The sequence below is a fragment of the Camelus ferus genome, chromosome 4, assembly GCF_009834535.1.
Source record: "Camelus ferus isolate YT-003-E chromosome 4, BCGSAC_Cfer_1.0, whole genome shotgun sequence".
NCBI classification, from domain to species: Eukaryota; Metazoa; Chordata; class Mammalia; order Artiodactyla; family Camelidae; genus Camelus; species Camelus ferus.
Genome location: NC_045699.1, coordinates 73,541,243 through 73,564,957, shown reverse-complemented (window position 1 = coordinate 73,564,957; position 23,715 = coordinate 73,541,243). Strand labels below are relative to the sequence as shown.

At 62.6% G+C, this 23,715-nt stretch overlaps 1 protein-coding gene across 4 annotated transcripts in view; it reads left to right on the top strand.

Annotated features, from left to right (window-relative positions):
* VAV2 (vav guanine nucleotide exchange factor 2) overlaps positions 1 to 23,715 on the top strand; it is a 168,414-nt gene that overhangs the window by 95,760 nt on the left and 48,939 nt on the right. For all 4 annotated transcript variants that reach the window (XR_004319565.1, XM_032478854.1, XM_032478856.1 and 1 more), the window contains exon 4: positions 14,691 to 14,759. Coding sequence is in view for 3 of the 4 variants with exons in the window: in XM_032478854.1 (XP_032334745.1) it covers positions 14,691 to 14,759 (69 nt within the window). In the remaining variant the exon portion in view is untranslated. The remainder of the gene's footprint in view (positions 1 to 14,690; positions 14,760 to 23,715) is intronic.

The following is a 23,715-nucleotide window of genomic DNA, read 5'->3' as shown; positions in this document are numbered from 1 at the left end:
CTCCCCGGGCCACTCCAGGCTGCTGTGAGCCTGCGCACGTGCAACGTGATAGTGCAGGACCCCACACTCTGTAAATGTCCACGGGCAGCTGGCTGGGTGGTGGGCTGAAAGGTGGACCCCCCCAAAAAGATATGTCCACCTCCTAACTTCTGGACCCAGTGACAGGGAGGAGGTTCTCTGTGGATAAAGATTTTATAGATGTAATTGCGTTTGTAATTTTAAGTCTGAGGAAGATGTGCAGACAGAGCTGAGGTCGGAGTGATGTGGCCGCAAGCCGAGGAATGAGGGTCATCTTAGAAGATGTGAAAGGCAAGGGACAGACCCTCCCCGGGGCCGCCGGAAGGCACCCGCCTTGGAGCCCACAAGACGCATTTCAGACTCCGACCTGGGGCAAAGGGGAGAACCGAACGCTGACCTTGGCGGCACTAAGGTTGTGTCCTGTCCACACTGGCCACCAGGAGGTGCTCCCGGGCAGCACTGTGGAGCCTTTGAAACTGCTCCACGGTCCAGGGCCCGCAGCATCCTTCCCCTACACCGGAGTGGTTACCCCCTGCAGCTGAGCCTGGGCACCGTCTGTGAGCGGGGCTGTCGGAAGGCCTGAGGGAAGAAGCGGGCTCCGTGCCTGACAGGCGGTGGCCGGTAGACTTTGACTGAGCCCGTCTACACCACAGACACCAGGAAGGCCACGTCCTCTCAATCCGTCACCCGCCCCTGAACAGAATTTCGAAGGAACGCTGTGGGCGCGTCTCTCTGCTGCTTCCACTGTGGGCACGAGGGCCAGAAAGAGACACATTTGTTTAAAAATATCTTAACTGGCTAGTTCGTGCCGGGCAGCGGGGAGCTAGCTCTTGCTGGAGATGGCCAGGAGAGGCCGGAGGCCCGCCGGGCCGGGGCTGAGCGGCCGGCTGGGGCTCCCACGGGGGGCAGGGGGCATTCACTAGACAAAACGCAGCTGGATATCTGTCTTTGCCCCACACCCTGACCTTCGGCGGCCTTGTCGGCTGGACTGGGCTGTGCTGTCAGTTTGCCCACAGAGAACAGGCGTCCGGCTGAGCTCGGCTGAGCTAATGGGGTTTTGTCATTGTCCCCTCCACAATTGCTCCGTTCCATCTACACAGCCCCCCTCACCTGCCCGCACGTCCTTTTGTCCATCCAGCCAACCAGCTGTGTGTCTGGCCATCCATCCGTCCACCCGTCTGTTCGTCCACCCACCATCTTTCCACTTGTCCGTCCACCTCCCCCACCTGTGCTCCACCCATCTGTCCTGCGGCCTTTCCATCCATGCCCTGTCCTGCCATCCCCCCTCCCTCTGTTCTCTTCCACGTGAATGTCGGTCGGTGGGTCTCCACACGGTGCTGCTGTGAGTGGTCCAGGTCACGGCCTCCATGGCCTGGCAGAGATCAGTTGGGCCCGTCTGCTCCCCGGCATGGAGTCGGCCCTCGGCAGTGTGTTGTGGGGGGCAGGCGTGCACCTGGCAGTGACCTGGCCGGCTCGGGGGTGGGGGTGGGATGCTGGGTCCGCCCCCCCCCCCCGGCTCCACGGCCCCCGCGGTACAGCGGGGCCACTGTTGTGGCTCCTTCCCTGGGTGGCTGTCAGGATTCAGAAGGTGGCGTCTGCACCATTGTCAGCACAGCGCTGCCCTCAGTGGGTCCGGCGCTGAGGGATGGGGGACGAGGAGGAGCTGCCTCTCTGGGTCTCAGCGTCCTCGTCCGCGTTGGGGGGGGTTCTGCCTGCACCCGCCTGGAGGCTGTGAGGGCGGAGGCAGGCTGTGTGTGTTTCCCGATTCCAATGCCGCAGTGGAGGGAGTGTCTGGCAGCGCCCCAGCCGCGTGCAGTGCTCACAGAGCTGTTGGGGGCTGTGTGCATCCGGGGCACCTGTCTGCTCCAGTTTACAGCTCACGAGGGTCACACCAGCCCCCCGGGACTCCTCCGGTGGCTCCGGGGACCCAAGTTCGGAATCCTGGTGGGAGAGATGCCGTGTGCCGTGTGCCACGTGGGCTGGTCCATCCTCCCTGACGGGTGTCCCTGTGCCAAGGCAAGAGGGTCAGCTGTTGCTTGAGTAAGTTCCTGGGGCGCGAGCTGCCTCCTGGTCGAAAATACGGGGGCGCTGAGACCTGGCCCGGGGTGCTGAGAACCCAGCCTTTCAGACCTTCGTGCGCTCCCACACCTGCCCCCCTCAGCACCTCACCCGTGAGGAGACTGGGGCCTGAGCCAGTGGTGCCTGGGCCCAGGATTTGTCAGTTCATTCACTCACTCATTTCCTCATTCATTCACTCATTCATTCATTCTGTCCACGCCTGGGGACGCTGGCCCCCGGGCCAGGCGCTAAAACAGGGGGAACTGGCCACTGTCAGGTGGGGAGATGGACACTGGACCCCGGTCACTGGCAGGTGAGTGCAGGGCAGGGTGCAGGGACAGGAGGAGAACACGGAGGCGCAGGGTTAAGGGCTGGCCTGAGGCACTCGGGTCTGGGCTGCCGGTGTGATTTTCAGCAAGCTTCTTAGCCCTGAGCCTGTTTCCTGGTCTCTGAAGGGGAGGCTCCCTTGGCCACGGTCAGCGCTCATGGTCAGAGCCCGTGGTCAGAGCCCAGGGCCAGGGCAGAGCGGCCAGAGCACGGTTCTCAAAGCGAGGTCTGAGGACACTGCCTCCCATGGAGCCTCAGGTGAGCCCGTGGTTGGGGGTGTAGCCGGTGAGCAGTGACCCCAAGAAGATGTGCCCCGAACTTGTGAATATGAGCTTTTTGGGAAAAAGTCTTTGCAGATGTGATTAAACTTAAGATCTTGCCCTGTCGGCCTTAAATCCAATGGCCAGTGTCCTTCCTTGTAAGAGACACACAGAGAGGAGACCCAGGGACAGAGGAGGGACAAGGAGGCAGGGCAGAGGCTGGAGCGAGGCTGCCAAGCCCAGGACTGTCTGGGGCCACCAGGAGCTGGGAGAGGCTGGAGGGCTTCTCCTCTCCAGCCCCCTGTGGCCCTGCCCGCACCTCGATTTAGGAGTTCTGGCCTCCAGCACTGAGAGAATGAATTTTGGTTGTTTCAAGCCCCAAGTTTTGCTGGGCAGCGGGCTCTGGGAGAGACCAGGCAGGGGTCCTTCAGCCTCTAGCCCCTGCCGGCCTGGGACCTAAATACCCAGAAGGCAGCCAGCAGCTGGCAGGGAGGGTTGGGGTTCGGAGACCCCCTCCAGAGAGCAGGGATGGGAGAGTGGGCTTCCAAGGATGGTGGTGTCCTCATTGGCGGGTGCCCTGTCCCCAGGACATTCAGTGATGGAGGTGCTGAGAGTTTCCACATGCACCGGAGCCACGGCCCCCTCCAGGCCGGCCCTTCCCCCAGGGAGCAGGACGGCTTCACTCTGTAACAAGCAAAGCAATCAAAGGCTGCCTCTTCAGCAAATACCACATTAAACATTTATCGGGCAGCTGTGTAATATTATCGGCTCGTTTTCAGAGACCAAGGAGGAGGTCTTGTCATGTTTTGCAGTGGGATTTATACATACATGGAAGGGATGTGAGCTCATTAAGAATGCTCTGGAACAGAAGGTGACGTCCCGTGCGGCCGGAGGTGTGGGGGGTGTGGCCGCGAGGCTGGTCGCTAGCCGGGTCCCAGCCCAGCCCTGGGGCCAGGTCAGCCGTGCTCTGTGCAGCCCTGAGCTCTGCCGCAGTGTGGCCGGTGGGGAGGGACCGGCCCAAGGCTCAGCCTGGCAGGAGGCTGCCGAGCCGGTGAATCAGAAACACCGCGAGATTCGGCGTCGTCTGCTAAGGCTCTCAGGTGCTTTGGGTCCATCCAGCTACGAAGTGTGAAGACGGTGCTTGGACAAGCCTGAGACTTGCTCATCTCATGGTCGGAAGAGGGTCTTTGCTAGTAAAGGGACAGTCCCCCGCAGTGTCACTTGGGTCGCCCGTCTCTCCCTGGTTCTCTGTCGCGTCCCTCCTCTGCACCCATGCTTGTTGTCGGGGTGGACCGGGCCCCTCAGTGCCAGCCAGTAGCCCGTCTCTTTTTATTTATTCATTTATTTAGTTTTTAATTCTTTTTAAGTCTCAGGAACCCGCCTTCTAGCTCATGGGGCACCAGTCCCCAGTCCTGTCCCCGGTCGTGCCCCCGGCGGCCCCGCCAGGAAGTGATCACAGTCCTGACTCTTCGGTCTTCCGCCTCTTTACTGTCTGGTAAAGTTACGTCACACGGTGATTAACTTACCTTTCCCGCGTAGCTCTGCTTGGTCCCCGACGCCCAGACCTCCAACGCAGAGTCACGGGCGTAAGCGGCCCCTGGCAGTAGCTGGGTTCACCGCTGTCACGTGACCAGTCGGGGCGTGGGGTTGAGGGCTGTGTCCTGTGTGGCTCCGTCGGCCTTTCTAGAGCTGCCTCTCCTCCCGTGTCCCCCCACCCCCATCACAGCAGCAGCGACAGGCGTGAGGCCACGTCCGTCCCTCGGAGGGGCTCACTGGTGCTCACCTGGACCCTGGGAATCAGGGTTTCAGCCCCACTTTGCAGAGGAGGTGGAGGCCCCGGACGGCACCTCTCGCCCAGGGTGGCCCAGGTGGTGGGGGTGGAACCGGGATTCCATCCTCCCATCTCCCAGCGGGAGTCCGAGGTCCCGGGGCCTGGGTCCAGCACTGACGGGCGCAGATCTGCCGCCCCCGGTGTCTCTGGGCCCCTCCTAGCCTCAGTCCCTGGCAGAGCTGACTCTGGGGGCGGCCGAGGCTCTGTTTTCTCAGTGGGGTCACTGGTGGGGGGACTGAGGCAGGCCCTTCCCCACCCAGCGCTGAAGGTCCCGGCCCTCCACGATGCAGGGCCACTCATGGCGGAGGCGCTGTTCTGGCCTTGGCCCCATCTCCGGTGGGCTTGGTGGCTTCGGGAGGCTGGGTGCTCGGCCCTCCAGCACCCACGGGCCCTGCGTCTCTCTCCAGCTTGGGACTCTGCCCGGCAGCCCAGGAGCGGGGTTGGGATGGAATGAGTGTCCCGTCCCCAGGAGGGCAGCAGCGAGACACCAGTGGTTCTGATTAAAGCGGAGGCCTGGAGTGCAGCCCTGAGGCTTGGCTGGGCCCTCGGCCCTAAAGACTCCAAGGTGAGCAATTGTAGGGCTGGACAGCTGGCCGGTACCCAGCCCTCCCTGCTGAGGGCCGCCTCCAGACCTGGGGCTGGCGCCATCCAGAAGCACTGCGGCCCAGTTCTCTGCTCCAAACTGGCCAAGCCAGATGCCCCAGGGCACAGTGTGGGGCGGCAGCTCTGTCCCTGTCCTCACATGAGCCCGAAGCCACCCGGTGCTGGAACCCTGGCACTCAGCTGTCCCCTCGTGTCCTGGACTGTCACCAGTCACGTGCAGCTACTGCGTGCTGCCTTCTCGGGGCCCGGGCTCTAGGGGGACAAGCCTGGTGGGGGAACGGCAGAGGGATGGGATGGAGGTGCTCAGATGCAGTGGTCAGTGCACCTCCCAGACAAGGCAGCGTTCGATCTGGCTCTGTCCTCTGAAGAGTGAGCAGAGCCATGTGGACAGGTCTGGGCAGTGGAGGCTCAGGGAGGGGTCGTGCTTGGTGTCCCTGTGGGATAGAGGGGGCCTTGTAGGGGGACAGGAGCACCAGGGAGGGTGTGGGAGGGAGACCGTGCTGGGAGTGGTGGGCAGGATGGGGGCGGGGTCTCCGGTCTGAGTGTGTGGGGAAGCCCTTGTGGGAGGGGGCTTCATCAGGGCAGTGTCCTTGGAGATTCTGTCCAGAAACGTCCCCACAGGGCCTCCAGGGTGGAGCCCAGGACCAGTGAGGGGCTGGGGTGGAGGTGCAGCCAGGACGGGTGGAGGCTCGGAGGAGGGGTTGTGACGGGAGAGGAGCGGGGGCCTGACAGGCCACGGGCGGTGCTGGCGGTGCAGGGAGTGACACCCCAGGCCCTTCGGCTGGTCTGTCCCACAGGGTGGCCAGGGGCTGCAGCCCAAGATACTGCGGACACCTGGGCAGGGGTGAGGGGCGCGGGCTCCTTCCCCCCCGGCTTCCTCCCCGCTGTGGCCCTCCTGGGGGTGGTCCTGGCTCCAGGTCTGGCCCTGCCACTTCCTGGCTCGTCTCTTCGGTCAGCTGTCTCCACCTCTGAGCCTTGGCGCCCTGTCTTGTGGGCGGCTGTCTTGACTGACCGGGGGAAACTGAGGGCACCCCACCCTGAGGCCTTGTGAACCCCTTGTCTGTGAAGCAGGGGAAGGGCTTGGGTTTCAGTTGTGTCCTTTCAGCTGGGTGGGTGTGCCCCCCAGCCGGGGGTGGAGGCTCAGCCTGACTGCCCCGGGGCTGACCCCACCTCTGGGCAGCAGGTGCGAGAAGGAGGGCTGGGTGGAGGTCCCCCAGGAAGATGGCCTGCTTCTCTAACTGGAGTCCACAGACCAGTCTTCCCCCTGGAGTTCGATCCATCCCCGCTCTGCCAGAGAGAACATGTGATTGGCTAGTGATGCCTGCCACGGCCAGAGCGGATGGCAAGGGGAGGAGGTGATTGCGGGCAGGCCCAGGTTTGCCTTCTCTGTCCTGGTGGGTCCACCACAGAGGGGTGGGCAGGTCCTGGGGGCCTGCAGAGGCCTTTCTAGAACTTGGTGGAAGGGCCACTGGGCTGACCCTTCATCCCAGCAGACAGGCGGGCAGTTGGGGGAGGGGAGAGGAGCACCCCTGGCTCTGACCCCAGCCCTCCAGCCGCCGTCTGTTCTCAGAAGTGGCAGACATGGCTCAGAGAGGGGAGGTCCTTGCCTGAGGCCACGCAGCTGCTTGGTGGTCTCTAGGAACCCTGAGCGGGCCCCCGAGGAGGGTCCCCACAGAGTCTCCGAGCTTTCGTGTGTTTATGAGGTGGGTGCACTTTCCCAGCGTGGACTCACTGTGCCGTCTGCTGCTGTGGTCTCCGTCCAGAGCCCGCAGTGTGGATCGGATGCCCACCTGGCACAGCAAGTTTTCAGTCTGTTTCTTTCTGCCTCTCACTGCTGTGCCCAGACGTGAGCCCGGATGGGCCACTGTCACCGTGTCCCAGAGAAGCCCGGGCGGTGCCTGGGGGCAGAGGGAGGTCAGGAAGTGTCACGAGCTCTGCTGCTACAGGCCGTCCCGGGCTGGCAGGGGCACGACGGGAGCAGACAGCCTTGGTCGTGGAGAAGGAGGAAAGGGCAGCGTGTTCCCTGGTGTGGGAGGGCACGGGTTTCCATCCAGGCTCAGCTGCCCTGGTGCGGAGCAGTTTGGGGCATCGGGGCCATTGTCAGGGCACTGAGTGTCAAGCTGAGGGCCAGGAGGTGGCCCCCACCCTGCCCTGCGGCCCACGGGCTCTGGAACCTTGGGCAGAGCCACCCGCCCGGCCTGCTTCATCTTGGGACCGGGCCTGCCCTCATCCATCCCTGCCCTACAGTGCTGTCTCCCAGCCGCCGCCTCTCCCTGCCCGGCCTGTCTGCGCTTGGGTGCGGTTCCCCCAGCCAAGGGCATCTGGCCTGTCAGTGACCAGTTCGGAAATGTTTTGTGCAGAGTGTGCTGTGGTTTTCTGCTAGTGAAGGCGGGGGTGCATGAGACCTTGGCCCGCGGGCTGGAAGCAGAATCTGTCCGAGGGGCATTCAGGCTGTGGCTCTGGGAAGCCTGGGCTGTGTGGCCTCTCTGTGCAGGCCCACGGCGGGCTCTGTGGTGCCTCCTATTCCCCAGGGGGTGTTTCCAGAGCATTCTGTCCGGGCGGGACCCTGGCAGGCCGCCGGGATGTCCGCCTCGGCCTGGCAGGTGTCCCCGGGAAGAGGTCAAGGTGGCAGGGCAAGAAAGCAGCCGAGTGGCTGCAGGAGGCTGGACCTCGCTCCCAGGGGGAGACGGCCCTGCTGACCCGCTGGCCTTTCTGCTCCAAACTGCTGCCGTTCCGAGAAGCTGTCGGAAAACCAAACTATATTCAGCTTCGCAGCTGCCGAGAAACCGCGTTCCTCTGTCAGTCAGCAGCAGCCCCAGGCGCCCCCTCCCTCGGATGACCGGCTGGGGAGGGGGAACCATCCTTTCCTGTCCCGAGGTCCGTGTTCTCTTCTGTCTCTCTGGGATTCTGGAAGCAAGGGCAGGGACAGCCTGGCTGGGACCTGGGGGTTCACTCGGGTCTCTCCCAGTAGCCCGAGGCCGGCTGCACCTCCTCCCCAACCCACACGTCTGCTGGGCCTGCCTCTGCACACGACACAGGGAGACCGAGAACCTTCCTACCTTGGTGCTGCCTTTGGCTTGAGGTCTTAGTGGTGACACCTGAGTGGCATCTGTCACTCTGTCCCTCAGCCCTGGCCCCCACTGGACTCCTGCCCCACCCGGCCCTGCAGCCTCTGAGCCTGCCCGTCCCCGAGTGTGCAGGTGACGTGCTCACCTCTGCCTCCTGCAGCCCCTAAATCTTGACCACGTCCACTGTCACCCTCGCCTCCACCTCCTTTAGTGTCAGGCCCTGCAGGAGGCACGTCTGCACTGTTTCTCCTGAAGTGTCACAAAATGCAAGTGGTCTGTCCCCATCTTACAGAGGCGTTAACTCAGGTCCCCTGGCGAGCTCAGGGGCTAGGAAGCCAGATGGCGGATTCCAGCCCCGTCTGTCTGACACAGGCCAGAACTCTGAACTCCAATTAGACTTCTCTCCAGATCAGCTCCCTGGCACCTCCTGTGGGAGGCCCTCCCGATGTCCCTCCTCCACCTATCCCTGGGCCTTTGTGGCCGTCCTCGCGCCCTTCTGCCCTGTGCGACCTTCCTGGGGGTGTGGGCGTGGGTCCCCTCCTCTCTGGCACAGCGCATGCGCTGCGCCCGAGCCGAGTGTAGGTGTGGTGGGAAGCGGGGCACGGCCCGGCACAGCCCCTGACTTGATGGCCTGTCTGCACGGGTGCCTGGTGGGCTGAAGAGAGAAACGAGGTCCTTCGGCTTGTTCGGGCAGCCGGGCTGTTTAGCCGGGGAGCTGTTTTTAATAAGCAAAACCCAGTGCTTCAATGCCTCCCAGCCAATTAGCAGGCGTCACCCAGGTGACTCTTTGAATAATTAAACGGGCCTGTCAGGGTCTTCAGGCTGCGGTTTGATGTGACTTTAAAGTTTGCCTGGCTGCCGGTTCCCCAGCAAAGTGGTACACCGGCGGTGTGGCCAAGTGCCCGGCGCCCCGGGTAGCCGCTCCCCCACCCCTCCCACCCACGCGCCCTCTTCTGCTCACCCTGCACCTGCCTGGGCCCCTGATCACAGCTGGTGAGGTGCGGCTGAGTGTGGTGGTGTCCGTGCCAGGCCTGGTGCCAGGACCTCCCCCAGCCGCGTCGCACCTAATTCTGAGGCCACCTTTGGAACAGGAAGCTTGTCCGGGCCAGAGGAGTGACCTCTGAGGGCTCTCAGGTGCTGCCGGTCCTCCGCGTGCGGGACTGGAGCGGCTGGCTTGTCCCGGCGCTAGCACTGGAATTCCTGCATCCCTGGTCCTGCACAAGCTGGCCAGTGGTCGCCCCTAGAGGACAGATGCCAGGAGCTGTGCACCCCCAGGCCTCCAAGGCCAAGTCTGCTCTTGGGGGGCCGCGGGCTGGTCTCCCCCTCCAGTATGTGAACCCAGGAACCCAAGGCCCCGCCCTTCCTGTTGGACGCACCGGAGTGGGCAAGGAGGACCAGGGCGTCTGCCGATGGCGCTGCTCTGTAAGGCTGCCGGTAAACATGGATCTTCTTCGCAGGGAGCGCTTTCCTGTGAGTCAGGATTCTGCCTTCTTCCCAGCATGTGCCAAGTGCAGGGAGGAGTTGAGGTGCCTCAAGCCCGGATCCCTTGCATCTGAAACGCCAGCAGAGGTGGGAAAATAAACCCGGTGCCCTAGATTCTCCGAGTGCCGCTAGGCGGTCGGAGCCACGCTCGGACCCAAAGCTTTCTTACCTCCCGAGTGTGAACGTTCACGTTCGTTTGCGGGGCGTGCTTCCCTGGAGGCACTGGGTGGGAGGACCTGGTGGCGGTCCTGGAGGCGCCCCGGGCGAGGGGCACTTTCCAGCTGTAGCGGAAACCTGGTGTGGGCCCACTGGGAGGCCGTGGGGAGGCGGGGGACTGCCTGTGTCTGAGGCCCTGGACTTGCAGGTGGGCTCCAGGATGAACCGCGGGAAGGGGAGGGACAGTGGCCCAGGCTCTCATGGGACACTTGCTGGGAGCAAGGACCTGGGCCGAGACTTGGCTTGTGTGTTCTCCTTTGATCTTAACACTTACCACTACTCCCATCCCACAGCTGGGGAAGCTGGCTCAGAGAGGGAGAGTGCCCTGCTCAGTGTCACACAGCGAGTCTGCAGCAGAGCTGGGGTTTGAACCCGGATCTGTTATCTACAGAGGCCTGGCTCTTAGCTCCTCCCACAAGGCCTCCCCGAAGATGAGAGTGACAGAGGCAGTGGGGTCTCTGCTCTGGCTGCTCGCCAGGGTGGGGGACAGTGGCGCCTGGGGGCAGCGGCCTGGGTCCTGGCAGGGCCCTCTGCAGACAGCGCAGTAGCGAAATGTGTACCTGCCTTGCACCAGGGGCTCCCTGGTCTGGGTGGAGGGCCCCCCAGGGAAGCAGCCCTGCCCGTGGGGCTCCAGGATGGATTGAATAACGCAGGGCCGGCCGCCGCCAGACGGCAGCTGGGCTGGGCCCCGCCGCGTGCTGCGCTGGGGCTGGGTTTGAAGTGCGTGAAACTCAGACGGGAGGTGCGGCAGCTGCTGCCCAGAAGATAGTAAATCAGCGCTGACAGGCGGGTCGAGCTCCCCCGGAGCCCCGCGTCCAGGCCCCGCAGCCCCCGCAGTGCAGGGAGCGTGACTCTGGACGAATCCTTCCCCAGGAGCCGGAGGCCTAGGACCTCCTCCCAAGGGGGCCTCTGTGCTCGGAGCTCCTCTCATTGGCTCCTTTGGTCTTTGTCTGATAAACCAAACGTGCTGCCGCCACGCAGGACCTTCCCCGTTCCCGTCCGACGGCTCCTGTGCTCACACCTCCACCCAGGGCCCCAGAGCGTCGGGTGTGCCCCTTCTCCACGTGTCTGTTTCCCACACGGCCGCCGGCACAGTCGCACCAGCGGGCACTTTTCAGAGGCCACAGCTGTTAGCAGCTTCTCCAAGAAGTCCCGCAGGCAAGGACCAGAGCCTGATTTGTTGAACCCAGGGCTACGGTCAGGCTTTGCCTTCTCCCTGGGCCAGTGATGGATGGCAGCCCCCAGGCCAGCTCCGATCAGGTGCCCAGTAAATACCCGATGGATGGGGGACGGGGAGGAAGGCAGGGTTTGGCGTGGGAATGGCGGCCCTCTGTTCTTCCGGGGTCTGTCTCAGCCGCCCACGCGGGGTGCCCTGTTTTTAGGCCTTTTTCCTCCAGCTGGGGGCCCTCTACCTCTGGCACTGGGACTTCACAGCAGCTGGGCGCTGAAACTGACCTCGGGGTGGGAGGCGCGGTTTGGGTTGGGGCGCTGGAAGCGTGGCTCGAGCCTCTCGCCCCGCCCAGGAGGACGAGTGAGGAGTCTGGCCGGGGTGGCTTTCCCGCTGCCCAGTGCGTGGGCGCTGCTGGCAATTTCTTCACAGCTTTTCCACTTCCTGCTCGGGCATCCCCTTAATTCCCTCAGTGGGGAGAGCGGGAAGCTTGGCCTCCCAGAAGCCAGGCTCGAGGAAGTGCGTCCTCATGAAGGTCTGATGGGACGAGAGGAACCCAGCCCGCGCCCCGGGGACCTGGATGACCGCCCTCTGGTGTCTGACCCACGGTCGTTTCTGTGCGGTTTCACCACACTTGATTCTCATCCCCTCCTCTTAAAGAGCAAATTAACTCCACCAGGAGCGTCTGGATGTCCTGTTGAGCCAGGGAGAGGGGGCTGGGGGGAGATGCTGCATAGTGGGTCTGGGCAATCAGCTGGTGCCTGCGACAGAAGGAGGGACAGAGTCACACCTGGCCCAGCCCCTCCCGGGCTGGAAGTTACAGCTGGAATGTGGCCCCAGAAACTGCTCGAACGCCCTCCGTGCAAATGTGTTACCCCAGTGTTAAGTCAGGGTCGGTGTCGTCAAGTCACAGCTCAGGCTGACTTGGGTACCACTGTGTGGTTTCTCATAAGCACGTCTTGAAGATGCTTCCTCGTGTCTTATTCAGGACGGCCGTTTGTTGTTGTCTGGGGGGGAGTGAACAGCTTGAGAACATCTGATGTCCGTGTGTCTGTCCCCTCATCCATTCCCCAACCAGTTCACCCACCCGCCCATCCTCCCACCCCTACCCGACTGGCTCACTCACTATCTCATTCATCTGTCCATCAGCCCACAAAGTCCACCCCTCCCACCCACCTGTCCTCCCAGACATCTTTCCATCCATCCAACCACCCATCCATCCGTCTACCCACTCATCCATCCACCTGTCCATCTGTCCATCCATCCGTTTGTACATCCATCCATCCATCCATCCATCCGTCTATCCATCCACCCACCCGTCTGTCTGCCATCCATCCATCCATGCCTCTCTAGTGTGGACTCTACTAGGCAGAAGTGGACCCAGGCTGAGAGAGTGGCCGCATCTTCCCATATGAGGTAGAGCGGGACCTGGGGGAATGGGACAGGCGGGGGCTGAAGGCAGAGGGAAGAGCAGGTAGAGAGGCTCAGGTAGAGTGGACCCCGGGCAGTGGGGACAGGACAGGGGAGCAGAGGGAGGCCAGGTGGTCGGCACGGCCTCCTCACCCCCTGCATTCCCGTCCCAGCAGCCAGGGTGCGAGGCTCCACGACATCCCTGGCAGGCAGTCTCCCCGGTCCGCTCCTCCCCACTCCGGCTATAGCCTGTCTTTGTTTGGCGATGGCAGAAATTAATTGGATTTGCAGCTTCGTTCTCGAGGGGATTTGTAGCCCCCAGTAGGGGTGTTGGAACAAAAGCAGGACGGGTTTTGTGGGCAGCAGGGTAATTCTCCTGACTTTAACATCCCTGTTTCATCTCGGTCGGGTAGGACAGATGAAGGAGATGAAAAGAGGTGTAAACCAAGACACTGACAGAGACGCAGAAAAGGGAAATTATAAGGAAATCACACACACACAAGATCAATTTCTTTTTTTAGAAAGAGACAAAATGTTTTGAAACGACTACTCTGTCTTATTTTAGTGAACCCCAACTTTCTGTTTGTCTGGAAGGAAACAAGACGCTGAAATATTCTGGATACCGGGCTCTCAGGCCCTAATGAGGCACCAGAAGTTGATTTTCTTGGGTGATGGTAGTTAGTCTGGAGGAGGAGGATGCACAGAAATGATAAGTAGCAGCTCCCACTTGGGGGCCTCGTTTTCAGCGAGTCTTCACACAGCCCAGCGTAAGGGGTCACTTTGCTCTCCTAGGACCTAGGAGTCAGGTCCGCCTGGGTGTGCCTCACTCCAAAACCTTTCCTCTCCTTCCCTGCCTCTGCCCTAGCTCACTTGCAGAGCAGGTGCGTTGCCTCTGAGTGCCTAGTCTGCTTGAGGGGGAGAGCCCTGTGTTAAGAACTGGGCTTCGAGGGTAGGAGTAGGCAGTTGACTAGTGATGTCTGCCGGGGCACATCCAGAGCGAGAGGTGGTGTGCATGCCGTGGATTTGCTGACACCCTGAGCCGGAAAATGGAAGGTTTCGGTTCATAAAGCAGAACACAGATGCTCCCTCATTATTAGAAATTCTAAATGGAGCTCTAAATGGAAATAGTTACTTTCGTCTTGAGTGCAGTCCCAGCATGCTGACCTGTTTTCAACATCTGACAAGACGTAGCCCTGCCCCACTCTGCCTCCTCAAGCCTGTGCCCCTGACCTTGGATTCCCCTGCTCTGGGAAGGGTCCGAGCCAGCCACAAGGGTGTTGAGGCCAAGTCTGGGCTCTCGGGGCCCTGGAGGCAAGAAGGACCTTAGAGACCTCCCCACGGACAACCTTACACAGAAGGACATTGCTACCCAGGTCTCTCAGGGAGCCCCTGGCAGAGCGGGGCAGGTAAACCTGCCCGAGGGACTTCAGAGCACAGGGCTTTACAGCAGAGCCCAGCACGTGAAGGAGTCACCCCGGCCTTATGAAAACCCCGATTCCTGGGCTCCACCCTTGGCAATCCTGAGCCCCCTGGGCCTGGGATGGGGCCTGAGAATTGGCATGTCTGTCCAGCCCCCAGGGGGTGCGATGCTGCCCGTCAGGCTGATGGGAGCACGGCTGGAAGAGGCAGGGCGCAGGCCCTCGGTGGTGCTGGCCGAGGAGGTCGGCTCGCCGCCAGGTCCCCCGCCCGGTGTTCAAGAGGCAGCTGTACCCACGTATGAGCAGACGTGCTCTTCCGGCCAGAGAGACCTGGGGTGCGGACAGCTGTCCCCCCACGGGCAGGGCTGTGCATGAGGGCACTGGTGGCCCACCTGCTGTCTCCTGGGGGCAGGTTCCCGTGCTGCACGCCCAGGGTGCCGGGGGGAGCCCCACACCCTGTTTCTGGAGTTCCTCGGATGTGTGCAGGCACGATAGTCACGTGGACGGAAGCGTCCTACTGTCCCTGGCCCGGCCCCCTCGTTTGTCAGCAGAGACGTGGGGGCCTGGAGAGAGGGACGGACAGTGCAGTGTCCGGGGCTGAGCTGGGCACGGTGTCCTCACTCTCCGCACCTCCACCGGGGGTCCTGTGACACACAGCCCTGTGATGTGGCTCCGGTCTCCTTCCACGGGAGAGCAGACAGAAGCCCGCCCGCGCCTCCAGGCAGGGCCCAGCAGGGCGCCCGCTCCAGGGGCCCGCCCGTGGTGGACGGCAGGCCGGGGGCGGCGATGCCACCGAGACCCGCTCACGCCCTCTCGTCTCCTCTCCCGCAGGCCCTTTCCCTCGGAGGAGACCGCGGAGAACGATGATGACGTCTACCGCAGCCTGGAGGAGCTGGCAGAGTAAGGAGCGGCGGGAGGGGGGCCGGGGCCGAGGGGCCGCACACAGCGGCCCCCGCGCGGGGAGCCGGCCGTGGCCGTCCTGCCCGGCATCCCCGCGGGGGTGCTGGCGGTGCGGCTCCCGTGGGCCCGAGTGGGGTCTCGTGGGTGAGTTCTTCACCCGCATTCTAGGAGGCTCCCAGCTTGCCTGGGGTGACCTGGCAGTGGCCTGACTGCCCCGGGTCAGATGTGAGGAGGGCTGGGAAGTGGGGCTGGCTCGGCCCTTTGAGTCTGTGTCTCAGAGTGGGGGCTGGTGTTCCCAAAAGCAGGAGCCCCTGGAGCACAGGCCACACAAAGGTGGTTGGCGGTTCAGGGTTGCCTCGTGGCCCGACGTGGGGCCAGACAGGGGCCAGGCCACCTGAAGCCACTGGGGCGTCTCCCCTTCTCCCGGTGGCCCCATCTTTGCCTGCTTTGTGTCTGCTCTATTCCTCTCTCTGAGGATTTCTGTGTTCTGTGCCATGAGCACCCCTCCCCAGCTGTCTCACCTTCGGGTCCTGGAGCCCCCAGGGACTGGCAGGAACCCCTGGCTCTTCCAGAAGAGATCTCTGGGCTCTGCGTGGTCAGCTGTGGCCGGGGGTGGGGCCCTGTGGCCTGCAGCTCCGAGAAGGGGTAGTGGGAGGGAGGTGGGGGGGGCTTCCCCATCCTGCAGGAGGGGGACGGAGAGGCCTGGGAGGTGACGGGCTTGCCCAGGTCATGGGGTGGTCCCTAGTGGCTCCTGACCTGGCTGGCGCACTGCCCTTCAGGCCAGGCCGAGGACCCTCCTCCCCAGCTTCCTGCCAATGGGGCCTTGCTCCTGTTTCTTTGTTCCCGGGCAAACGGCTGCTCCTGCTGGGAACACTCGCCGCCTGTCTGCCTCCCTCTCACGGCACGGACTCGGGATCGGAGGAGGAGCCGTGTTTACTGTGCCGCTGCAGTGCGAGGCCTCCAGCTTGTTGCCCGCCCTTTTGTCGGGGGCCACCTCTAGGGTAGGGGACCCAGGCAGACATTCTTCGCAGGGTCCCCATCCATTTAAATAATTTGAGTCGTTGAAGCATCAGCACGTGGACACCAAGCTGGCGGCCCGTCTCACATGATTCTGTGAATGAAACGCCTCACCGGCCAGTGGGCGGAACTGCCGCCGGCCCGGCTTCCAGGCACTGGGCTGACTCCAGGGCCCCGGGGTGGCCCCAGTGTGCATCGTGGCACTCCTTGGGACACCTGGTCGACCCCACTGTGGGTCGGAGGGTGGAGAGCTCCCCACGGGGAGAAGTGGGGCCTGCACCTGTCACAGCCAGGGCCCGGAACTCCCCACCTGGATGCTGGCGCCCACCCAGATCGGTCCCAGCAGTCAGAGGGGGACTGAGAACATGTCGGGAAAAATGCCCTCCGACCCGCAGGGCGGGGCTAGGTGACGGCTGCGCACCCACCCTGCAGGGAGGGAGGGGACCCAGGCCCAGAGAGGCACAGCTGGAGGAGGGCCCAGGGTCCCAGCCCACCTGCCGCCTCCTTGCGTGCTGAGCTCAGGGCTGGAGCTGCCTCCCACCCTCCCTTCCTGGTGTTTTCCACCTTGCCAGTCCTTCTGTCTGCCAACTCCAGGCCTAAGTGTCCCCTGCTTTGGGAAGACCCCGTACTCCACTGGTCTGGCCAGCATCCCACCCCCCATGCACCGCCGAGCCGCCACACACCTGTTTGGCCTTGGGCTGTTGGTGGGGTGCACTGTGATCGGGTGGGGAAGGTCTGTCCGCCGTAGGCTGGCCTGCGTCTCCGTGTCACCCCCTGCCCCGGCCATCTTCGGCCCCTAGCAGTACTCACCTGGTGCACACGGCCTAACAGCGCCCCCCAGGTGATGATGGCAGTGATGTGGGCGGTGCTTACAGAGCTTTCATGGGGCTGGGCCCTGCTGGGACTTCTGTTTACAGCCCCACCCACCCCCGCCATCTCCTTGTGCCCCCACTTTACAGATAAGGAAACTGAGGCCTCCAGAGGGGAGCTGCTGGCCCACATCACCCAGCTAGAGAGTGGCAGACTCTGTGCCCTCACCCCCCACCAGGCAGTCAGTGCCCCCCGGAGTCAGGGGAACCCCCTGCCCAGTCCTGGATGTGAGGCCCTGATCTGCCATTTCTCCTAAGTCACCGAGCTGAGGGTGGGGGGGTCTGTGCCCTCCAGAAACACGCCTCAGCGGTCAGCAGAAGCTGAGGGCTCCAGGAGGACCGGGACCGTGCCGGCTTTGTGCGCCCGGACCTGGCATGAGACGCCCTGGCCCCACTTCGCCGCCATCCCCGGGCCGCTGCCTGTCCCCAGTGGCGTGCGCTGCACATTCAGTTTTGAAGACTCCTGGACAGCTACTGACGTGGCGGCCCCAGGGGGCCCGTTTCCCCCTTCTCTGCCTGTCTCGGTCGTGACCGGCCTCTCAAACCAAAACGTACATTCCTCTCGCACGGAGAAGCCAGCCGGGCGACGTGTGGCTTTGCCCAGTTCAGCGATGTTACTCTGTGACCTTCCTCTTTGACCCAGTGAGCCCCTCACGGCTGCAGCTTCCGCAAACCTAAATCATAGATTGTAGGGAAGGGGATGACTTTGAGCCTTTACCCTGTGGTTTGGTCCCAGAGGCTCCGTTTTAATACGTTTTTCATGCTCCCCTCTTCTCCTTTCGCTGAAAATCAAGATTTCCCAGCATCTTGTCTCTGCGGACTTGGGATTAGTATTTATCCATTATGGCAATTTACAAGACGGAAACAGAAATGTCACTTCTTACCTGGCCTCTGCGGGCGAGGGAACGCGGCTGTGGATCCTAAAGGCTGGAGCCGGGGCAGCGGCCTGGGTCTGAGGCCAGGCAGCAGCGGGGAGCACGGGAGCGACGTCTCCGGCAGAAGTGGCTAATTCTTCCCTTGGGCTTTGGCCAGGCGTCAGGAATGATGATCACCTTGTGTTTCTAGGGGCGTCTCCCAGACCTCCGGCGTCCTGCAGCTGCTTGGGGGAAGGTCACGCACTCGCTCCACACGTGGCTCACCCACCTCGTGGGAGCCTGGGGGCGTCTGGGTCGCCACTGAGGGACCGCCAGGTGCGCAGGCCTGAAGAACGCTTCCGTTCAGCCAGCCAGCCAGTCGGTCGTCGCGTGTGTTCAGCCGCCAACTGGTTACTCCGCACTTTCCGTGTCAGCTCGAGACCAGGAGCTGGAACTGTCAAGGGGAAGGAGGCGTGCCCCTGCCTCCCAGGACCTGGGGTTCCGCGCAGCGGGAGGCGGGGGTGGCCAGAGGGGCGAGCGCGGGTGTCCCCGGAGGAGAGGCGTGCGTCTCCCACGCGGGCCCCTCTCAGGATACTTCCTGGAGGGGCTGCTTCTACCGGGGGGTCTCCAGCCCTCACCGCCCCAGTGGCACCCGGCGGGCTACTGAGGGCCCTGCGGCCGCAGCCCACAGGTGCTGCCCCACGCTGAGGGCCCACCCCTAAAGCCGGCGCACCGTCCGGGCCGCACGCAGGAGTCTGCCTTGTTCCCCAAGCAGCTGCGGGCGTCTCTGGGCAGACCTGGTGCCCGGGCTCTGGCGTGTCCCACCGTGTGGCCTCCGGCAGGTTAACCAGGCTCCGCACCCCGGTTTCCCTGTGTGTAACACCCAGTGTCGGTGTCTGCGGGAGGGTTCGCGGTGGCACTGGGATAGCACGGTGCCCAGTGGGCACACTGCGAGCTCCCAGGCAGGCACGGGGGTCCCGGCCTCCCATTCTACCGGGAATGTGGCCTCTGCAGTTCCCAAGTGGCCACAGCAGTGCTGTCCAATACGGGCCGCCTGGGTGGTTGTAAGTTCTCTTGTAGTCACATTTAAGAGAGAAAGAAACAGGTGAAGTGAATTTTACGAATGTATTTCCACTTAACCCATTGTATCCAAAGCAATGTCTAGCCTGGCGCGTGTTTCAGCACAGCGTTGGGTCTGGAGCAGCTGAGCGTCCCTTTTGCAGAGTGTAGGCGCGGCCCGTCCTCTGGCCCCTGCGGGCAGCCCAGATCTTGATCCAGACAGCACTCCGGGAGCAAGGCAGAGCCCCGGGCTTGAGTGGCTGATCCTGGACTGAGATTCTGCCCTCAAGTGCTCTAAGCTCACTTCTGAGATCACTGAATAATGTATAATCAGATAATAGAGCAGCTGCTCGAAAAAACTAGCACAAAATATTGCCACTTAAAAAACGCTTTATCAAGCAAACTAAGCCCAAAATGAGAGGCCTGTCTTTAAATTGCCCTGCTGATGAGAACCTTGTATTTGCATAATGGCCTATCCCTCCCTGTGACCCCCTGCTTCATTCCGGGTGCTCCCGGGAGCCTGGAGCTGCTCCTTGGTTCTCACACCTGCCCAACTCCTGGGCGGGCCTGGGGTTAGGTGCCTGCACTGGGGGTGCCCCCCACCCAGGACTGGGAGCCAGACTTGCACACAGAAGACCAATGTGCATGAGACAGTTCACCGTGGGAGCCCAGAGTGGGGCTGGGTGACGGCCAGCTCAGAAATCAGGGAAGACTTCTCAGAAGAAGTGACATCCGGGTCTTGGAGCCCACGAGCTGGCGTCCCAGCAGGGGGAGCAGCCTTGCAAAGGCCTGGCAGGGCGTGATGCCCCCGAGAGGGGCTGTAGGGAGTGGTGGGTGGGACCCGCCTGCCCCAGACCCCGGGTTCCCGTCTCAGACGAGGCCTCCTGCACCCTGTGGAGGTGTGGCAGGTTTGAGACACCGTGTGGTGTTTGCAAGAAACCAGTCATTCAGGCTCTGTGGCAGTCACGGGGAGGAGCACACCTCGGAAGGCCCGCAGGGACCCCCAGCCGGGCTGGGCCTCAGGGTGGGGCGCCCGGCGTGGAGAGAGGATTTGCCGTCTCTGCTGCTTCAAGAGGGAGCGTCGCGCAGGCCAAGCGGCCGCAGAGGCGAGTGCGTCCCGGCCCCGCGCGGCTCTCACGGCGGCGCTCAGCCCTGCTCTGGGGGAAAGCGTCCGCCCCGGCGGTCCGTGGACCCCTTCCAGCTGGGCGGAGCCACGGTCTGCGGTCGAGGAGCCTGCTCCTGGCCACTGGTCTCTCTGTCCTTGGAACTGAAGTGCTTCTCAGGCTTAAACACATGTAGTCGCGACACAGCAGGGAACGTGATTTATCCGGGAACGTATAGCCGTGTGCTTTACTGCATCGTAAAATGACCTTCGCAGCTTTAAATGTGTCATGTTAGCGTCGTCTGGGTAATTTTTTAAGCAGCATAAAATGTGGAAGTTTCCCGAGTCACGATGCTGCCTTCAAGGGGGTTTGGGCGTCTTCTGTGTCCCTGGGGCGTGAGGTGGGGGTGCACAGGTTTGGGGGGCAGCTGCTTGCTGGGAGGGCGCCGGCCCCTGACTGCAGGGCGCGAGGAACAGTCCCTCTGCCTGACTGTGACCCTCACGCGAGGGAGAGACTCACCCCCACCCCAGCGACCGTGCCTGCCCGCCGCTCCCAGCTGCAAAGAAAGCTCTTAAAAGCTCTCCCCTGCTCCCTCGCATTCACACTGCCTTGTGTGGAAGTTCATTGTCACTCAGGGAGACCCGCACATGTGGGGGAAACCTGCCCTCGTCCCCACCGGGCAAGCCACTGCCTTATTTGGGGCCGGGGTCTTGGGAGAGTCTGGGTCTCAGCTGTGTCTGTTTCTCAGGGACCAAGGGCTGGTAGTCCCGGCCCCAGAGTCACCTAGCCCTCTTTACATTACGTCTCATGTGTTCAACACTGATTTGACACACAGTGGCACTTGAGAAATACTGCTTAAAAAGAAGAGAATAAACATAATGTGCCAGATTTTACTGTAAAAAATCCCGTCATGTACAAAATATCTGCTGTAGTGGTTGCCAAACTCTTATTCATACTACAAAACCCACCCAGAGGTTACCTCCTCCAAGAAGCCATCACCAGCCCCGCCAGGTTGAATGAGGTGCCCCTTCCCCAGAAGATTGAAAAGTCCACCAGGGTTATCTGTCACCGTGTTGTCACTGTCTTCCTGCCCCAGAGGTGAGCTCCCCATGAGGGTCACCCGAAGGGGACAGAGCACAGGAAAAGCAGATAACTTGAGCTTGGCCCTGCACATTGTGATGCAGAGGATGTGCCCGGGGGGCAAAGTCCTGAACATTCGCTCCTATACTGAGGATCCAAGCAGTGGTTCCAGGTACAGCTCAGTGGGTCCCCCTCAGTGCCAGACCCTGGGCCTGAGTTTGACCCCATCACCTCAGCCTTCACAACGACACTGCCAGCTGAGTGGTCCTGCCCCCATTTTGTAGTTGAGGCAGTTAAGCTCAGAGAGGGTGTGTGATTTGCCTGAGGTCACACAGCACACTTGACCTGACACAGGAAGGATTGAAACCCAGAGCCATCTGCTGCTTGGCCATCCTCATCCTTGTGACCAGGTCTGGAGGGTGGGAGACCCCTCTACTGCTGAGCAAGAATCCCTGGAAGAGAGAGTGTCCTGGCAGGAAGCACAGGAGGCACCGCCGGGCAAGCCGAGCCCCCGCGGGGAATCTGGAGGCCACAGCTTGTCTAGCTGTGCTCCCGAATGTGACCTTGGGGGGCCACCTTACCCTCTCTGGCCCCTGCTTTCCCCACCTGTGGGGAGAGAAACCCCTTCCTCGTGTGCTGGGGCAAGGGCCTGCCAAGGGCACGTGAGGCCGCCCTCCCTTGTGTGAGCGGCGCCTTGTCTGTCCGTCTGTCCCCACGTGCAGACCACGCAGCGCACAGCCGGCTCCTCCAGGCCCACCCTCTCTGCCGCCGCCACTGACTGGTGTGGACGGAGGTCAGGAGACGTCCGATCTGGTTTCCTAACGACCAGTCACCGGAGGCTGGGTGCCTGCTCCCCAGCATCGGACGCCCGGGGCCAGGATGCACGTCGCGCCTGTGGGTCCACCGTAAACACAGGCTCGCCAGAGGCAGAAGCGGAGAGTTTGTTTGCTTTTGTCTGATGTTCCTAAGGCGGCGGAGCAGGGACACAGGGGCTCTCTGAGCAGCTGACTTTCTGTAACAAAATCGGGGTAGGCAGGCGAGGCTTCGGGGCGGCCGGGGGCCGCGGGGTGTCTGCGGGAGGTGAGGGAGGCGGGTCCTGTCCCCTCGGGAGGGCAGCAGGCCGCGCTCGGGCCCCCCTCGAGGCTCCCCGGCCACCATGAGGACCAAGATGATGGTCAGGATGTAGCGTCTGTCAGCGCAGCTGCCTTTTGGAAAGCAGCGGGAGTGAAAAGACGAGGTGCAGAGGAGGCCAGAAGGGAGGTTGCCCCCCGGGAACCTGGCCTTGGGGCTGGAGAGGCCGCGGCGTCCCGCCGAAGGGGGCACTGAGGGCTCGCCGAGGCGTGGGCTCACGTGGGCGTGGGTGGCCACGTCCCTGCCATGGTCCAGGACTGCTTTGTTCACAGCGTCCTCCACTCTCTCCTGGACAGCTGGGCAGAGGGGGGCCGCCTCTGACACCCTCGGAAGACAAATCAGTGCCGACACCCGGCTGCACCTGTCTCATCTGCTGTGTTTCAGAGCGTCCGGCTGTGCGGGGCTGACGGCCTCCGTGCACTGCGCGTGGTCCTGGGCTCAGTGTCCTCCCATTGCACCCCCCCCCCACCGTCTGGGGGGCGCGCCGGTCACTTACTGAGCACCTACTGCGTGCTAGGCCTGCACAGGTCGCCGCGCTTTGGCTCATCCTTCCGATGACCCTCCCAGGAGGTTGGACTTTCTCTCGGTTTGCAGACGGGGAAACTGAGGCTTAGGTCCTCCCACTCAGAGTTGTAGAGCCGGGAACCGGCACCTTGGACTCGCCTGACCGCTTCCCCTCTCAGGGTCACTCTCGGGAGAGTCAAGTTCAAATGACGGGAGACCAGGGGTGCCCCGGCCTGAGCTGCGGGAGAAGGGGGCGCCAGCCCTGTGGTCCAGCGTTGATCGGGAGTGGTTGTGCGCAGACGGCTCAGTGCGCCGGGACGTGGAGTTTCTCCGTGAAGCGCAGCTTCTGACAACTTGGAACCTAAAGACGAGGCTCTGTGTGTCCAAGAGATGGTGTGGAGAGAAGCCGGGTGCAGTCAGAGCAACCTGACGCGGTGGGCTCGCACCGGGGCAATTCAGAGGCTCTTTCCGGCTTTGCAGGGTCTTGGGTCCTTCTCAAGGACTGTGGGAGGTTGGGCGGGGGGTTGGGTCAAATGCATCAGGCCCGGATGGGCGGGCGCGACCTCCTTGCCCCTCCCCCGCAGGGCAGTGTGCGGGGGGGCGTGGCGGGAGGCGGGGGGCTGGCTCCGGTTCTGAGGTCCAGGGCACAGCTGGACGTCCGTCAAGCTCGTATCGCAGGAGGAAACAGAGGCCCGGGTCCTCCGCCGCCGGGCTCACCTCCAGGTCACCGCGCTGCGCTCCAGGACACTCAGACTCGCCGGGACCTGATTTTGCACCCCTCCCCTCCCCGCCAGCCCACACCCGCCGGTTGTGTCCGTCAGCAGCCACGGCCGTCAGACGCACTGGGCCCGGCCGGTCACAGCACAGGCTAATCTGCCTGAGCAGGCGCTGAGACCTGCAGCCTGTCCCCTACCCTGTTCTTGGGGGCGACGCCTTCGCTAAGAGTTAGCAGCGCACATGTGGAATTTCCGTGCCAGCATTGGCCAAAGGAACAGAAAACTCTTGGGACCAGAGCTTGTCACCCACGCAAAGAACACTCCTTTATTCTAGAAGCGTCTGCGTCTCAGACATACCTGCTGCCCCGACCGTCTCCCCAGCTGGACTGGGACAGACCTCGCTGGTTCCTCTGTCTTCTCTGCATCCCCCACGCCCTACACGCTACCTCCCGGCACAGAGCTCTTCTTAGGAAAAGTGTTGATTAAACCCCTCCAGTCTGATAGTCTCTTCAGCTTAATTGCTGAGTTTAACAGATGTGTTTAATTTTACTTTGTGATTGTGTTTTCATTTCATTTTTTTTCCTTCCCTTTTAAAATTGAAGTGCAGGTGACGTACAATGTAG